This window comes from Eurypyga helias, unplaced genomic scaffold (assembly GCF_000690775.1).
Source record: "Eurypyga helias isolate BGI_N326 unplaced genomic scaffold, ASM69077v1 scaffold21005, whole genome shotgun sequence".
NCBI lineage: Eukaryota > Metazoa > Chordata > Aves > Eurypygiformes > Eurypygidae > Eurypyga > Eurypyga helias.
In genome coordinates this window covers 19,403-34,821 of record NW_010251066.1, presented here as the reverse complement: position 1 = coordinate 34,821, position 15,419 = coordinate 19,403, and the positions used below count along the sequence as shown (strand labels likewise).

The window sequence follows — 15,419 nt, the reverse complement described above, 5'->3', positions numbered from 1 at the left end:
TTGTTCCTAACAGTTACAAAAATAGCCTTACATGTATGTATGTTGGTGTGTGACATAGCGTGGATGAACATTTCAGGGATGCTGTGTGGAATAGGTATCGCAGTGAATGTGTCAGTGATTTGGTTATCATCATTTGAGAGAATACTGCATCTGATGACATAAGAAAAGCCCCCTTCAGTATCAAATTCTTGTGTGACTGCAGGCCCAAGCAGGATTTTCATATTGTTGCTAGATTCAGGAAAGCCTGAGCTCAAATGACTGAGGCCAGGGAGCAGCTTTGGCTTCTTCCAAAGCTTCCAAAGGTTGTTCCAGGAGACAGTGATTCCAGGAGACAGGCTTGCAGGGCACCCCTTTATTCTGCCCCTTACAGGGAGGAGGCACGTACTGGAGCCTTGGGACTCTCCTTTCTAAAGGCCTTTCCTTAATATGTTTTTAAATGTTGGTATTGCCTGAAGGGCAAATCTGAACTGGGTTGTGTGGTGGTAAGCTCAGTGTGTAGTTCTGTACGGTTCCTGCCCTGAGCTACTTCCAGGCTGTGTTAAAAGGGGGTTGTGTTGAGAGTAGAAAAGGGATGCAGCTTAAGTTCTGTGACGGTCCCTTAATTTTGTGTTCAATTTTTTGCTTGAAGTTCTGATATGTATGTTCTCGCTTAAGATTGAATGGGGTTTAGCTAGTGGTTCAGGTAGAAGAGAATAAAGAGCAGGTGTGAACAAAAATAAGGATGGGAACATGGAGAGCATGTGTAAGGAAGTAGAGACTGAGGAACAAGCAGGCAGGAGATGAGTAGATCAGCTAAAGTGGGTTTTTTTGTGGAGGGGAGGGGAGGAAGGAAGATGTGCATTGCTGCTACCTATGAAACACCTCACAAAGTCAGTTCATAAAGCAGCCTTAATTTTATATTCCAGCCTAGGTTGTCTGATGAGAATTCAGGCAAAAAGGCCAAGAAAGCGGATGTTTCTCCTTTCCTGGGATCCTAGAAAGTGAGAGATTCGTTTTATAAAAGGTTATGTTGACACAACTGTGATCCGAAGGAGCTAACGCCTCTGCAATGCCTCTTCCATGCAATGTTTGGGTTGCCATGCAGTGAACCTGACAAGTAAATTTCTCAGAGTTAAAAAGTCAGGAAAAGTGGTTATTTATAACCATGGTTGTTCTTCCGTTCTGCTGACAGCACAGCCACACAGACGGTTGCATTAGCATAACTTGGAAGGGGTGGCTCCTTACCTAGTCACCTCTGCTGGAGGATTTGCTTCTGCTGGAGGATATGCTTGTGAAACTATGAAATGGTGATTCCGTGTGTAGTGGAAAGAGGGTTGTTTGTTGTGTGTGTGTGTGTTGGGTTTTTTTTTAATCATTGCAGAATTGGAAACAAAGGTAATGTTAGAACAAGGCTTGAAGGAGGCTGGATGGTCTGCTTTCTCCTCTAGCTGAAGGCAGTGTTCTTGGGGACTGAGGCCCTTCATACCTTTACGTGTTCTGTGAAGCAAATGTGATTAAGTAGTATGGGTGATTCCTGTCTTGGGTCTTCTGTCTTGTTATGTGGGTATTCCTGCAGCGAGCGCTGCTATTGGTAACATTTGTTAGGTCTGATCTGTAACTAACAGGAGTGTGTGGGACAGTGTCATGTGCACAAGATCAGGTGATGAAGGTTTAATATATTTTTTGGTGTTTACCTGCAGGTTTTTAAACCTTGTAATGTTGATAGATGTGGCTAATGGCTTACCAGAACACTTCCCCCCTCCCCGTCAGTTGTTGTTTTAAGCAAGAAAGTTTGTTGAACCGAGTGTTGCACTGATCAAGTAGTCTGTTTCATTAAGCAGGATTTGATGACATTACATGGCTTATTGTGGTGTTGCTCCTGGAACTCATTGCCTTGGGTTTTTGGTTTTTTTCATTGGAACAACTGGTGCATGGAGTCATGGTGCGAACTGGATCGGGGAGCTGGTATAGTTTTGAAGCAGAACGTGTTTTGCAAGATTTTTCAACTAGACCAGCCGGCCTGAGTGAGAGATTGCACGTTCTTGGGCTGGAAACAATTTTCTTGGGAATGGAGGGGGAATTCCTGAAGCTGGTGTTGGTGTTGAATGCTTCAGCTTTTGAAACCACAACTTTGAGTGTTCTGCATGAAATAAAAAAGAGTTTTAGTGTGCATTTGTGATGCATTTAGTAAGCACTTAGAAGGCAGATGAAGGTTGAATTGGCTGGTGCCATCTAGTTTTCAGAGTATGCTGTGTTTGGCCTTCTGCAAGGATGTGATACATTATTTGATATCCTTGGCTCTATGCTAAAGCTATGGCTTTTTTTAGTGACTTTCCCAGTCTCTTAATGTAAATATTTTTTATGTTGATTGCAGATGAATATGTGAACAAAGAACAGGCTGTGTGTGTTTTGTTCTTCCTCCTAGTCTAAACTTTTGTTGGAATGCTAACAGATAGGACATGGAGTGCTTGGAGTGGCATTATTGGTAATGCCGAGGTAGTCATTATAAAATGTCTTTCATGTTGTTACATCAAAAGGAAACGGTAGATACCTGTAAAAGCAGATAACTTCTTGGAATGGATTTTTTCCAAGTTCTAATACCACGTTGATTACTGCCTGTATCACATCCACATAGTACTACCTATATGTTACTGCCTTTGCCTCTGCTTACCTTTCTGCCTGCTCAGTTCTCGGTGCTCTCACAATGAGAGTCGTCGTCCTTGCGCTCTGGGGCTGAGAAGTTAGGTAATCTTTTTTTTTCTTATTTTTTTTCTTTTTTTCCACCTTATGTTTGGAGAATTCTTCTGAAAATGCTTGATGCTAGGCAGGCTGAAGCCCATTGTTCACCAAACATGGATCACATTAATCCTGTCATTCAGCTTTCCTCAAGTGAACAGGTCCTGGTATTTTGTCAAAATGACTTGCTTAGCAGTTGTTCTTGAATTTCTGCGAAGAATATTTGTGTTGCCTTTTAGAATTTAGTTGGCTTTTTTCTCCATTATTTGAAGAAATTTTAAAGGGTGGCAGTTTTGAGTAATGTATGTGGGTTTGGGTTGTTGTGTTGGTTTCTTTTTTGTTTTGTTTTTGGTTTTTCATCTCTGAATGAGAGACGGTTAAAAAGCTGATTTGCAGACCTTCCTAACTACAGAAAGTGATGTCCTCAATTAATACCCAGCCTTTTTTTTTTCCTCTTTCTTTTCAGTGATGACGCTATGAGGAAGGCTGGTGTTGCCCATAATAAATCCAGCAAAGATATGGAGAGTCATGTGTTTATGAAGGCCAAAACAAGGGTAAAGCATCTCTGTTTGTTTCCAGAAGTTACTGGGGTGTCAAAAGAAGTTTGAAACAACCCACAGAAATAGCAAACTCGATGGACTTAGTAAACTGCCTCTGCTTAGAGTACATAGTTATACAAAATTTTTGATTTATATGTGCTTCTTTTATCCTGAGGGGAAATGAGGTGTTCTGCGTCCAATATATGCATCAAACTGAACTTCAGTCCAAGACAGCTTTGCTGATGCTTCAGCATTTAATGCTTATATGGGACCACATTTAATTCTTATCCAAAGACGTGCTTGTAGTGAATTGAATAGAATTTCCTTTCTCTACAGTGTAGCACCATTCCTTATGGCCAGTTTGGTGGCCAGGAGAGACTAAGATATCAATAAAAAAGCTGTGTCGTGAGTAAGACCGAGGGAGATGCTTTGGTCTCTGTGAAAGTGTGGTTGTCATGTACAATTCTAGACTCTACCCAAACGTACATGTCTTTCCTAGAGCTGTGTTATAAGAAATTGGTTACTGTGGCTGTCTCCAGACAAGCCCCGTTTGAGATAAAACTTCTTTTGGTGAAAGTTTTATAATGCTGATGTCGCAAATTTATGCCTGCTGATGGCATCCTCACTGGTGAGTTGGTAGTTTCACTGGCAGGAAGGCTATCTCAGCCCTGTGCAGTTTGGCTTACACAATATGAAGCACACTAGGAAATGCTGCAAAGAATATTTGTCATGTCACTTCTGCCACTTCTATCAAATGTTCGTCTTCAAAGTTTTTAACTTACTTGTATTTGTAATACTAATTTAGCTTTAAAAAAGTTCTTGTAGTATGAATATGTCATAGCTCAAGCACTAAAGTAAGGCAGTGTACCAGGTAAGCAGGTTCAATCCTTAAGAAAAAGGAATTAGAGTGGATAAGAAGTGGAAAATGGATGTATTGGTTTATGATTATGTTCATATATTGTGGTCCTATTAGTGTGACTGTCACGGAGGTTCTTTCCAGCAAATGTTGTGGTTTCTTGGCCTTTTTGTGCCATCAGCCACAGTGACCTACTATAAAAATATTCTCTGTTAGTGAACAGACTGTTCTTGCAAGTGGACTGCACTGAAAAGCCAGCAGACATTATAAAGTAAAATCTGTTACATGAGGAAGAATACTGAAGAACCAGAAAGTTGTGGTTGCTTTGTTTTTCTATGCTAAAATGCTGATTTTTTTCACCTTTAGGAGGAATATCTTTCTCTTGTGGCCAGACTTATTATCCATTTTCGAGATATTCGTAAGTAGTCATTTGTTTTGTTTTGTGGTTGGTTGTTTCCTCCCCTCCCCCCAGTAATGGGCTTGCTCATCCCATCGTCCCCAAAAAAGTAAATTTTAGGGTCTACATGTGTGGTTCTGAATGTGACTCTTCACAACTTGCTTTAAAAATTTTTCTGTAATATAAATGCTTGATTTCTAAATACTATTTATTCTATACATCCATCTCTAATTGACAAGTCTTTGAGAAATTATCTAAACTTTATAACTTTTTTCCACCTTCTGAATTTTTTTTCTGTATTTTTTTCTTTCTTTACATTGTTTATGTAACATTCTGGCTTCTGAATCGACTTAGGTTTATGTATTTTGTTAGAATTACACTAGACAGCTTTTTTTTTTTAAATTGTAATCGTCTCTACAATTAATACATTCACATATCTGAAGTGCTAAATTTGTGTGTGACAAGATTAACAAAGGCAACTAATTTTTCTTCCTTTGCAGACAATAAGAAATCTCAAGCCTCAGTCAGTGGTAAGCCCTTTCCCACCCTCCCCACCCCTTTTTTTTTTTTTTCTTCCCTCCGCATCATTTCTAAAGAGAACAGTTTAGAAGTAAGGGCTGTGGTGGTTGTTGAGTGATATGAGGGTGACAGGCTTGGATGTAACACAAGAGACTTGTTTGTTTCCCTGTTTGTGCTTCTGTTAGCTCACAACACTACGATTCTTGAAAGAACAAGAGTGAGTGGAAATAATCTCCTGCTGAGCAGTCCAGGTTTCTCCCTGTTCCCAGCTTTGGGTTCCGCTGTGTTGCATCAGAGGCAGACTTCGTGTTTGCTGGGCATACGCACTGTGCCATTTGACTGAGGTTAACTGTGAGCATGTCTTCTGCCTCTGCTAATTCTTACAGCGGTGTGTGACACCAGCATAGTACGATCCTCTGTTTTTATCCCCTGTAGGCGAAATATGCAGTGTCTGCAACTGATTAGCATCCAGCCTAGACAGTTGGAAATAATTTATAAGTATTCTTAAGAAAGAGGGGCTGTTGTGTTCTGTACCTGATTAATATTGGTTTTGCACCCCATGTTGTGTTTTGTTGTCTTGAATTGCCATTCCCTATTTTACTTCACTTTTCTGTGTGCCCAGGATTCAGATTCTGACAATTGCCTTGAAAGGCACTGAATTTATCCACTGCTTAATAAACGTGATGTTATGGGGGAACTGCATAGCAAAGTACTTGTGGTCTGAGCACTGCTGCTCTGTGTTGGCCTCAGGAGGCTCACTGGATCCACAGTGAGACTCTTTTGGGTTTTGAGATTACAGGCTGTATATCTTCATGGAGTGTTGTTGGCAGCTTGTTTTGACTTGCATTTAAATTCAGAGGTGGCTAATAAGTTCCTTTTCTCTAAAGTCTTTGGAATCTATTTGGAACCTTGAAGATCTGAAGCACTTAATCTCCACACAATTTACAGAGAGGCAAAGATGTGTCACAAGCCTCTTGTTGTCTCACAGGCAGAGCAGTGAACATTAGGTTCTCAGGGTATTGGGCCTAGTCATGGTCTGAAGCTGACAGACCAGGGAGTGGATGTTGGAGAAGAGAGGATTTTGGGGAAGCAATTGCATGGCTGGCTGCATATTGGTAACTATTTTCCTTGTAGATCCGATGAATGCCCTGCAGAATCTAACTGGGGGTCCCCCAGCAGGGGCACCTGGAATGGGCATGGCTTCCCGAGCTCAAGGAGCACCGATGAGTGGGATGAGTGGCCTTGGTCCAATGGGACAACAGATGAGCCTCCCAGGGCAGCAGCAGCCTCCTGGAACCTCAGGAATGGCCCCTCATGGTATGCCTGGTGTCTCTACGGCTACTCAGCAGAGTAAGTATTCAGTTTGCTTCAACCAGTGAAATTGCTACGTCAGCTTTTCAGTACATAACTTTTCCACAGGGAAAGGGTGCTGAAGGGATTTCATACGTCTGGCTAAATCAGCCAAGTGAACTGCAGGAAGAATTGATTTCAGATACTGCTACCTAATGGGATAAATGTCTTCCTTAGTATAGCGAGGAACAGTCTAGCTGTTGTATGAGCAAATGCTGCTTCTGTCCTACAGGATATCAGCTTCAGAACTTTCTTTGTAGGCCTTACCAATGTTTTCTGTGGGTACAGTGCTTCCTGCTGTTGCCTTCTGTGCATATTTCTTCCTGCATGATTTTACATTCCTTACCTAGGTTGCTAACTCAATACAGGCAGTGAGAATTAGAGATTGGTAGTAGGAAGTGTTATTCATTCTGCTGTTAATATGCCTCATCCATTTGAGGAAGCACAAGTACATGCTGCTAACAGAGAACATTAATGTACTTCAGGGATTATCTTCAATTATTGAGTTACACTGAGTAACTGTCTCTTGCACTGTTTGGATCACGTTTTAATTACAGTCTACCTTCTTTTTAGCCCAACTTCAGCTTCAGCAGATAGCTCAGCAGCAACAGCAACAGCAGCAACAATTCCAGCAGCAGCAGGTGGCTTTGCAGCAGCAGCAGTTCCAGGCCCAGCAGTCAGCCATGCAACAACAGTTTCAGGTCCAACAGCAGCAGGCAGCAGCAGCTGCAGCAGCCCAGCAGCAGCAGCAGCAACAGCAGCAGTTGCAAGCCGTCCAGCAGCAGCAACAGCATATGCTGAAACTGCAGATGCAGCAGCAGCAAAACCAACAGCAGGTGATGACAAAAAAACTACAATGACAATCGAGGTGATCTGTGATCGGTTACTCGTCAAGTGAGGCGTGGCTTGCATGGAAGTACTGAATATCAGCGCTACCTGTTATTAATGTTTTCCAGTTTAGGGTGGGACTTCACTTTAGATTCGCAAGTTAATTGGCAACAATATATTACATCCCAGAGGAAAGGCTTAACAGTAGCTTGGTATCTTTCTTCTGTCATTGCAATAGAGAATTAAAACCTTTGTCTCTATAAATGTTAGGGTTGTCTTTCATTCTGACAAGAACAAGGATGTAGGAAAGAACTAAGAGCACTTGTATTACTCTAGAAATAGTGGCTGGTTTGTCATTGTGTGTAATACACATTGCCACTTTAAAAAAAATTTGTGCCCAGCACATTATATGTATCATCTGTAAGAACAAAAGCAGAAAAGGAACCTTAGCTGTCATGCTTTTGTGCAGTTTCTGGTAAATAGTGGTGCTGGTGCAGGCTGGTTACATTTGAAGAAGTGCTTCTGAGCCCAGTCATACAGGAGAAGCTGATGGACTTCATCTTTGCTTGTGAAAACTGTTTTGGTAGCAAGGCAAGCTTGTAATGCTGAAACCACGGGATGTGCACTTTGTGGAGCTGAGATGTAAGAAGAGTGCTTGGATAAAAAGGTTGGGCTTTCCCTTTGGGCTTAAGACCTCATCCTGATGTATTAGGGTTACGTTTGCTCTTGGTTTGTGCTGTAAAAATAAGGCTGGTATCGCATTGCTGGAAGCTTTAGCATCCTGGCTTTTCCTGCTTTTCAGATGCAGCAGCAACAGCAGCAGCAACAACTACAGCGAATTGCCCAAATGCAGCAGCTGCAGGCAGCACAGGCTATGCAGGCACAGCAGCAGCAGCAACAGCAGCAGCAACAACTACAGCGAATTGCCCAAATGCAGCAGCTGCAGGCAGCACAGGCTATGCAGGCACAGCAGCAGCAGCAACAGCAGCAGCAGCAGCAACAACAGCAGCAACAACAGCAGGTTGCTCAGGCACAACAGTCTCAGCTTCCACCACAATCGCAGCCTCAACCCCAGCCCATGGTATCTCAGCCACAGGCAATCTCAGGACAAATTCCTAGTCAGGTTATGCCTGTTACTCTTACGCCCCAGCAATTAAAAGCAATGCAGGTAAGGGCTAGTGACCAGCAGATTGTTGGCTCATTATGATCCTCTAGGGAAAAATATCTGACTTTTGCTAATAATGAAGTAGGAAAAACCACAGCTATTAGAGACTTGTAGTTAACATGCTGCGAGTACAGAGGTTTTAAAGTTTTATGTCTGGGCCTGCCAGCAGAGAACAGTTTTGTGTCTAAGAGTAGGACCTGGAAACCTGTGAAAAACATTTTTGAAGCTATTATTTAAAAATAATTTCTTGTCTTACTCTTGAGTGGACAGGTTAAAAAAAGAAAAAGAAACTGGTTAAAGAAAAATCACCTTCACGATGTTTGCTGTTCTAGGACATGAGCAAGTGCTTTCAAGTGCCTAGTGCATGTGACTGGAGCCAGTGTTGGCTCTCTAGCATGCTGGCTTTGCTTTTGCTGCCACATTTAGAGGTTTTGGTCAAAGTTTTAAGATACTGGTAGTTCCTGCCTTGAAAAGAATGTGGGCAAGACAATAGTTTTACTGTGTTGAACCTCTTGCTGCATCATCTTCTTAATGGTGCAGCTTTTTGAACTGTTGCATCACAAGTCAGTTTTTTTCTGGGCTCCATATGTGCTGTTGAGCAAAAGCTCAGAGGTAATCCCAAGACGTGCTTTTCTTTGGGCTTTGCTGGAGAGGAGTGGACTATCAGCCACACTTGAGAAATTACTGACCACACATGGACGAGTTGCACTTTGTGCTCCTACCAGATGAGTTACTGACCACACATGGACGAGTTGCTACATCCACTTTGTGCTCCTACCAGATGACCTAAGAGCAGCTGGATGTCATGTACATCACACTGACAGTTGTAATGAATGTATAAACATCTGAAATGCTGGTTATTAGTAGGTGCTCAATAGAGTGTGCTTGAGGGAAGTCAACACGTGGTTAACTGTGTTTGCCAGAAAGTTGAAATACCTAGTTTTGTCACAGGAAGACCTGATAGAATGGGGAAGAAAGCTGCAAGAAGAAATCGAGTCTTGGTGCACAACCTATGGGAAGACTGTTCTAAATGTTAGAAACATGTTAGAAACATGAGAACTTGTTTTCATAAAGAAAGCTTAGCAACTCTAGGAAGAGTGTGTATGTGAGGCTGTTGTTGTCTCCATGGCCTTTTATGAGTATAGTCAATATAGTTGAAACAAGTGTCATACCCTAATCAGGTAGATGTATGTTTACTTTGTTCTTCCTTCTCATACTCAAGGTAAGAGCTCAGCTGGTCCAGCAGCAGCAGGCAGCAGCAGCGGTGCAAGCAGCTCAGGCCCAAGCTGCTCAGATGGGAGCTTCTGGGCAGGTAAGGGCCCAGGAGCCAATATCCCTAGTTACAGGCCTGTGGCAAGTGCATGCTAGAGATGAGCATGGAGATGGGTTTCTGGTGGCTTTCTGATGAGGGGTCTGATACTGATCATCCCGTTATAAAGGGGATATGGGCTTTTATGCTGTTTCTCCTTTGCCTGGAGTCAGAGGCAGGATTTCGTTGACAACCTCTCTGTGCATGCTTTCTGTCCCGAGTAGGTAAGATTGTTGCCTGTACTGGCACAGGAATGCACATCAGTAAGACGGCCTCCTGTGGTCACACTACAAGTCTGACTGTTGGTACCTGGAGTGTATCACCTCTTCTTTCTTTAAATTTTCTTAGGTGACTGCTTTGTTGTGTAAACTGATTTCTGTACTGTGAATCTTTGCCTGCTGTCTTTAATCACATGTGGTTTACCTTCCATCTCCATGTATCGACCATAAAAAACAGTATAGACAATGAAATCTCTCTGCTCTCCCCTTTCATTCCTTTCCTCTTTCCTTCTTTTTCTGAGTGAAATGGGCAGTAGATATAGGTTGCTCTTGTTCTGGATGTGAATTGTGAGGAAAAAATGGCATGTGTCACAAGTGCAGAGTTACATTAAAAAAAGAAGTGCTGGGTGAAAGCTTATTGTCTAACACAGTTTTCTTATCCTGCAATGCACTTGTAGCCACAGTGGTTGTTCCTTGGTGTGTGTCTGGTATGAAGGAGACATGGGGAAAAAAAATTGGGAATGGCTTGAGCTGAACCTCTCATCCCATTTTCTACAAGAATATGAAATAGTCTTTCGTGGCTTACCTCTGTAGTGTTTCATATTGAGGCATTTTACAGACATGGGTAAGTACAATTATCACCACTTTGTAGCTCAAGAGACTGAGGCAGATGAAATGAGGTTGGCTAGGTTTAGTGGCAGAGTTCTCATGTACCCAGATGTTCCATGACTGCATGCACCATTTTCCCTTCGGTGCACAAATAATATAATAGGTTCGATAAGACATTTGGAAGCTTTGCACATGGACTCTGCTAACAGTTGGTTCTTCAGCATACATATCCCAGACTTGTATCAAGAACAGTGTGTTGCAGCATCATAACTCTCATGTTGTCCACATCCTTGTTGGTGGCCAAGTTCTGTTTCTGTATTGGTCCTTTTGCTTGTGTCGGCATAACACAGGCTGTAAAAGCTGAGCAGTGGTAAGTACAGGTGGTACACTTCTGGCAGCAATGCAGAAATTCTCTTTCTACAGTTGAAATGTGAATTAAAACTTCTGTTTGTTTCTTAAATAATTTCCAGGTGGGAGCTGCAGGGACTTAGGCTGGCTGGAAGGATGCTGACTTTTTTTCTTTTTACTAACTTAATGGTGCTTTTTTCAACTCCTAAACAGATGGATTGTGCTTACATAGAGTCAACTTAATTCTTGCCATTTTTAGTGAGTTCATATGCCAGTGGCTTAACAGCACAGTGCATTTGAAAAGTTTTGGGTGATAAGATGGTTGACAGAGGGTTTCATATTGCAGCTGTATTCAGACATGTGTAGTAAACTCAGGGTTTGCTCGTCTCTCACCGATGGAGTTCAGAAAATTTCACATACAGGCTTTACTCCATTTATGTTCATGACATTGCTGTAGGAGTCTACTAAAATTCACTTAATGCTGTGAAGTACAGTAATTAAATGTGTTTCTTGTATTCGTGTCAACATTTTCTATATATAATATTCAGTTTTAAGATTGTGGCTGTGTACAATATTACAGTGCAGCTTGGCTGTTGAGAGCATATATGGATTTTCTTTAATTTGTAAGAAGTTTCTTTTAAGAGTAGACTTTGCTTTGTATTTAGTGCATTTTTCACTAGCACCAGCATTTTTAATATATCTGCCTTGACTTCTTCATTTGGTTCAGGGAAGCTTTAGTTATGAACAAACCATATCCTAATCTTTGCTTGTTACATTTAGACTTGGTCTCTAGGGCCTTTCAAACTGGGAATTTTGTTTGATATGGCTGGGTTTTTCCTTTCCTGTAAAGTATCTGTTCATCCTGCCTGTATAAAAGTAAAAGCAATTCCAGGTGTAAACATGGATCCATGCGAGTTTTGAAGTTCTTTGAATTTGTGAAGACACCATGCAGGTCAATGTGTCTAGTCCTTGTGAGCATCTAACTCACAGGTGTGGAGCAGATAAGTAAACAAAGTGGTGTCCTGGTGACTACAGAGTGCTACACAAAGCTTGCAGCACCACGTGACAGTCTGTAATCAACTGGAGTTAAGTATTAATAGAGTTGAAATCACTGTTCTGGTGCAATTCCTTCAGGTGTTCAGGATGCAGATTAGCTGTTGTTCCTTAAAAATTAGATCTGCTGCTCCTTGAAAATCAGACCTGCTTTTTGTAAAGTGACAGTGGCACATACTTACATAAGTTCACCAGAAGCTACATGTTTACAGAATTCTGAATATTTGGACTTTAGATGAAAGAAAATTACAGGTCCAGGATTCTAATTGTTATGTTCCACTTCATTTTTATCAAATAATAGGTTTTGAGTCTTCCCTCCACTGTAAGAATATCTTCCTCTGCTTGCTCCAAGTTTTTATGGGGTAAATTTCTTGATTCTGTAAATTGAGATAAATCAATTTCACTTGTGGAGGAGGATTTACCTTCAGTTTAAATCTTTTTCAAAAGTATTTGAACACTTCTGGTTGTCTTCTGGTTTTAGACTGGCAAGAACAACTCCTTCATGGATATATTGCTTTGCATAAAACAGGAATCCCCTTTCCTGACTTCTTTGCCAGAGTCACAGGTTTCATAAATCTAAATTGGCTGGAGAATGGGGAAAAATAGCTTACCTTTGTTAAGAGACTGGATTTGGTGTCACTTTATAAATACACTTCCTTCCCAAAGCAGGCATTTCAACACACACAAAACCCCAAAAAATCAAACCCGAAATTGTGTGCCTGTGCATACACGTTTGACCAACCACAGTAAACCACATGGCTGAAAGCCTTTGGATCGGAGTTTGCCATGCTGCTGTTCAGTGGTTTGCCAGACACTTCAGCTGTGATTATGCTTATAATTTCCTTGACCTCGGAGGAAGTAATCCAAATCTTCACACTCTGGTGGTGTGGCATGAGAAACAGGACCAAGATGGGACATGTGGGTCACCGTAACATCGCTGCGATTTCACAAGCTCCAGAGATCCATGTGCATTCACGAGGGTCTAAGATGGGGTGATTGTACCTGGAAGGATATGTTTCTTTTTTTTTCTAGCAATTTCCCTTTTTTGTTTTGTTTTGTTAGGGTTGTGTTGCTTCACCAGCTCTCATGTTGATACTGTAGCTCTTCACTGCACTTCGTAGCATCTACCTGTGCTTTGTGCCAGTGCTGGGTTGTTGTGTTTGCCTGTGGTGGCTGTTGCATGCTGTGTGTGTACATGTGCATGTGTGTGTGATGTCTGAAGCACTCATTTGTTTCTCTTTTGAAATCCTGTCTCTGACCATCCCTCTTTGCCTGGATGGAAAGGGACTGCATTGCTCTGATGTTGTGAACTAACAGCTGTGCTGAATTTGACGCTGTTTTCTTTATCAGTTTTTGCTTTCCTTTTTCAGTCTTGCTATGTTCTATTTTATTTATTTTTAACAGTTGTAAGCATATGCATTCTCTGACTTCCTAAAGACACGTTGCTGGCTGCTTCAGTCCATTTACATAGAACACTAAGCAAGAACGTCCCAAAGTATTTACTGAAAGGAGACTTCGTTAACCTCTAGGTTAGTTAGGGCCTGTGTAGGTTCCTTGGTAATATGTACGCTGGAAAAAAATATAGCCCAGAGAAGCTGACTGAAGATCTTAGAAGCAAAACAGAAGCTCTTTTGCTGATAAGTGAATCTGCCAACGTTACCTCAATACTACCTCAAAAATATGCTGTATATGCTGTAAATTCTCAGCATATATTGTATAATATCAAATTTTACGTAACAGAGGGCTATACATATATATATGATTAAATCTGGGTGGCTCATGCAGGCTGATGATTCTGAAAGGCACTTCTAGACACTGCAGAGTAGCACTGTCTTAATACTGTTTTAAAATACAAATCCATTCTAATGCTTACCGTCACCATTTGCCCTAAATGACTGTACTTTAGGGTGTGCTCAGTCTGTACATCTGGAGAATCAAACAGTGCATGAATAAGCTTGAGGCAGATTGTGGACTCAGAACAGAATAGTAATAAAGGAATGGCTGTTTATCAAAGGATGGAAATTACAAGGCTATTTTTGACTTACTCTGTGGGTTATAAAAGGAACCAAACAGCTTTTTTGAAACCTGCAAATCCTTTTTGTTCTCTTTGGCACTGTTACACTGTCACAGGTTAGGTTGATCTGAAATTTGGCTCTCCTGCTGACAGTTGCTGTTGAACTGTCTGCCAGATTCTGTTTTAATCAAGGGTGGCATATGCAAATACTGCTAAATCCTTTTGAGTCCACAGTGGGCAAAAGCACATCAAAAGCCTGTGGCATTATACAGCTCCTTATATGCAGCATTCTTGACAACAGACTTGGAGTAATTATTTCCAAGAATTTTAGAAATTCAAGATGTTAGGCAAAATTTAGGAAAAGCCCTTCATACAAATGATAGCAGAGCCAACCCTTGACCCACAAATCTGAATCCACCGATCAGCTCTCTCAGGGTACCTAGAATTCATTAGATGCTTGCTAAAAATGGATGTAAAGGATATAAAAAGGAGTTTGATTTGTAAGTTAGCATGTTAGGTTAACCTTTAGAGAAAAGCTCACTAACCTGCCCTTCATGCTCCCCCTAATTCCTGAAGGTTGCATGTGCTTCTCATCCTGCCAGTGCACTGCATTTCTTGTTTTGCGATTACTTTTGTCTGTTGTCCCTCTGTCCTCAAAGATGATCACCGCACCTATGGCCCGAGGTGGGATGCAAATAAGACCACGGTTCCCGCCTACCACCGCTGTGTCTGCTACACCGCCAAGCTCCATTCCTTTGGGCGGACAGCAAATGCCACAGGTATTTACTGAGTCAAAGCACATTGTGTCAGGAATTGTGCAAAGCATTCAATACGTGATTGTAACAACTGGCTTTCAAGCAAGGGGAAGTTCACTTTTTCATCAAACAACTAACTTGATGGTGTTACTCAGGGTATTGGGCTGTTTAGGTGTTTTATCGATCCTTTTTCTTTTTAAACAGTAGGTTTTCTGAGAGCTTGGGATATGAAATAAAGCATTTTTAAAGCAACATAAATCTTTATTTTAACACTTAAAATGTTACTGTGTTCATTTCTCTTTCAGTTGAGTCAAGTCTAAAATTAGAACTTTGTTGTTTCTGTTGAGTCTTTGTCCATACTCCACGAGCGTGCATTTATGAGGGCATTGCAAGTCAGTACTGCAGTGTACTGGCGGAGTCGTGTCTGGGACCTTATGTACCACGCGTTCATGCTCCGTACAGGTGCTTCTTTCATTGATGGTAAACTTGACTCATTTCAGTTTGAGTAGCTTCTTAGCAGGGTATCAGGGACCAAGAAAAACGGAGCTGTCGTCTTCTTCACGGTGGCATAGGAGGAACTGCCAGAAGGATTCCAGTTGTACCTGCATGGGAGAAGAACCTGTGTAGGCAGGCTGGCAGTACCTATCCAGCTGTTGCTGGAAGATGTGTGATGTCACGGTACTGCGTCTGCCTGTCGCAGGTCCAGATCTGCTAAAGACCTCACAGTCATGGATTGCAAGCAAA

The 15,419-nt window shown here is 41.7% G+C and overlaps 1 protein-coding gene across 1 annotated transcript in view; it reads left to right on the top strand.

Moving 5' to 3' along the window:
• The first annotated feature begins 1,762 nt into the window (after positions 1 to 1,762).
• Positions 1,763 to 15,419, top strand: part of MED15 (mediator complex subunit 15) — a 23,846-nt gene continuing 10,189 nt past the window's right edge. The window contains exons 1-10 of the mRNA XM_010151895.1: positions 1,763 to 1,785; positions 3,182 to 3,269; positions 4,477 to 4,528; positions 5,008 to 5,037; positions 6,161 to 6,376; positions 6,950 to 7,212; positions 8,007 to 8,150; positions 8,211 to 8,396; positions 9,592 to 9,681; positions 14,580 to 14,699. Coding sequence (XP_010150197.1) covers positions 3,192 to 3,269; positions 4,477 to 4,528; positions 5,008 to 5,037; positions 6,161 to 6,376; positions 6,950 to 7,212; positions 8,007 to 8,150; positions 8,211 to 8,396; positions 9,592 to 9,681; positions 14,580 to 14,699 — 1,179 coding nt within the window. The 5' untranslated portion in view covers positions 1,763 to 1,785; positions 3,182 to 3,191. The remainder of the gene's footprint in view (positions 1,786 to 3,181; positions 3,270 to 4,476; positions 4,529 to 5,007; positions 5,038 to 6,160; positions 6,377 to 6,949; positions 7,213 to 8,006; positions 8,151 to 8,210; positions 8,397 to 9,591; positions 9,682 to 14,579; positions 14,700 to 15,419) is intronic.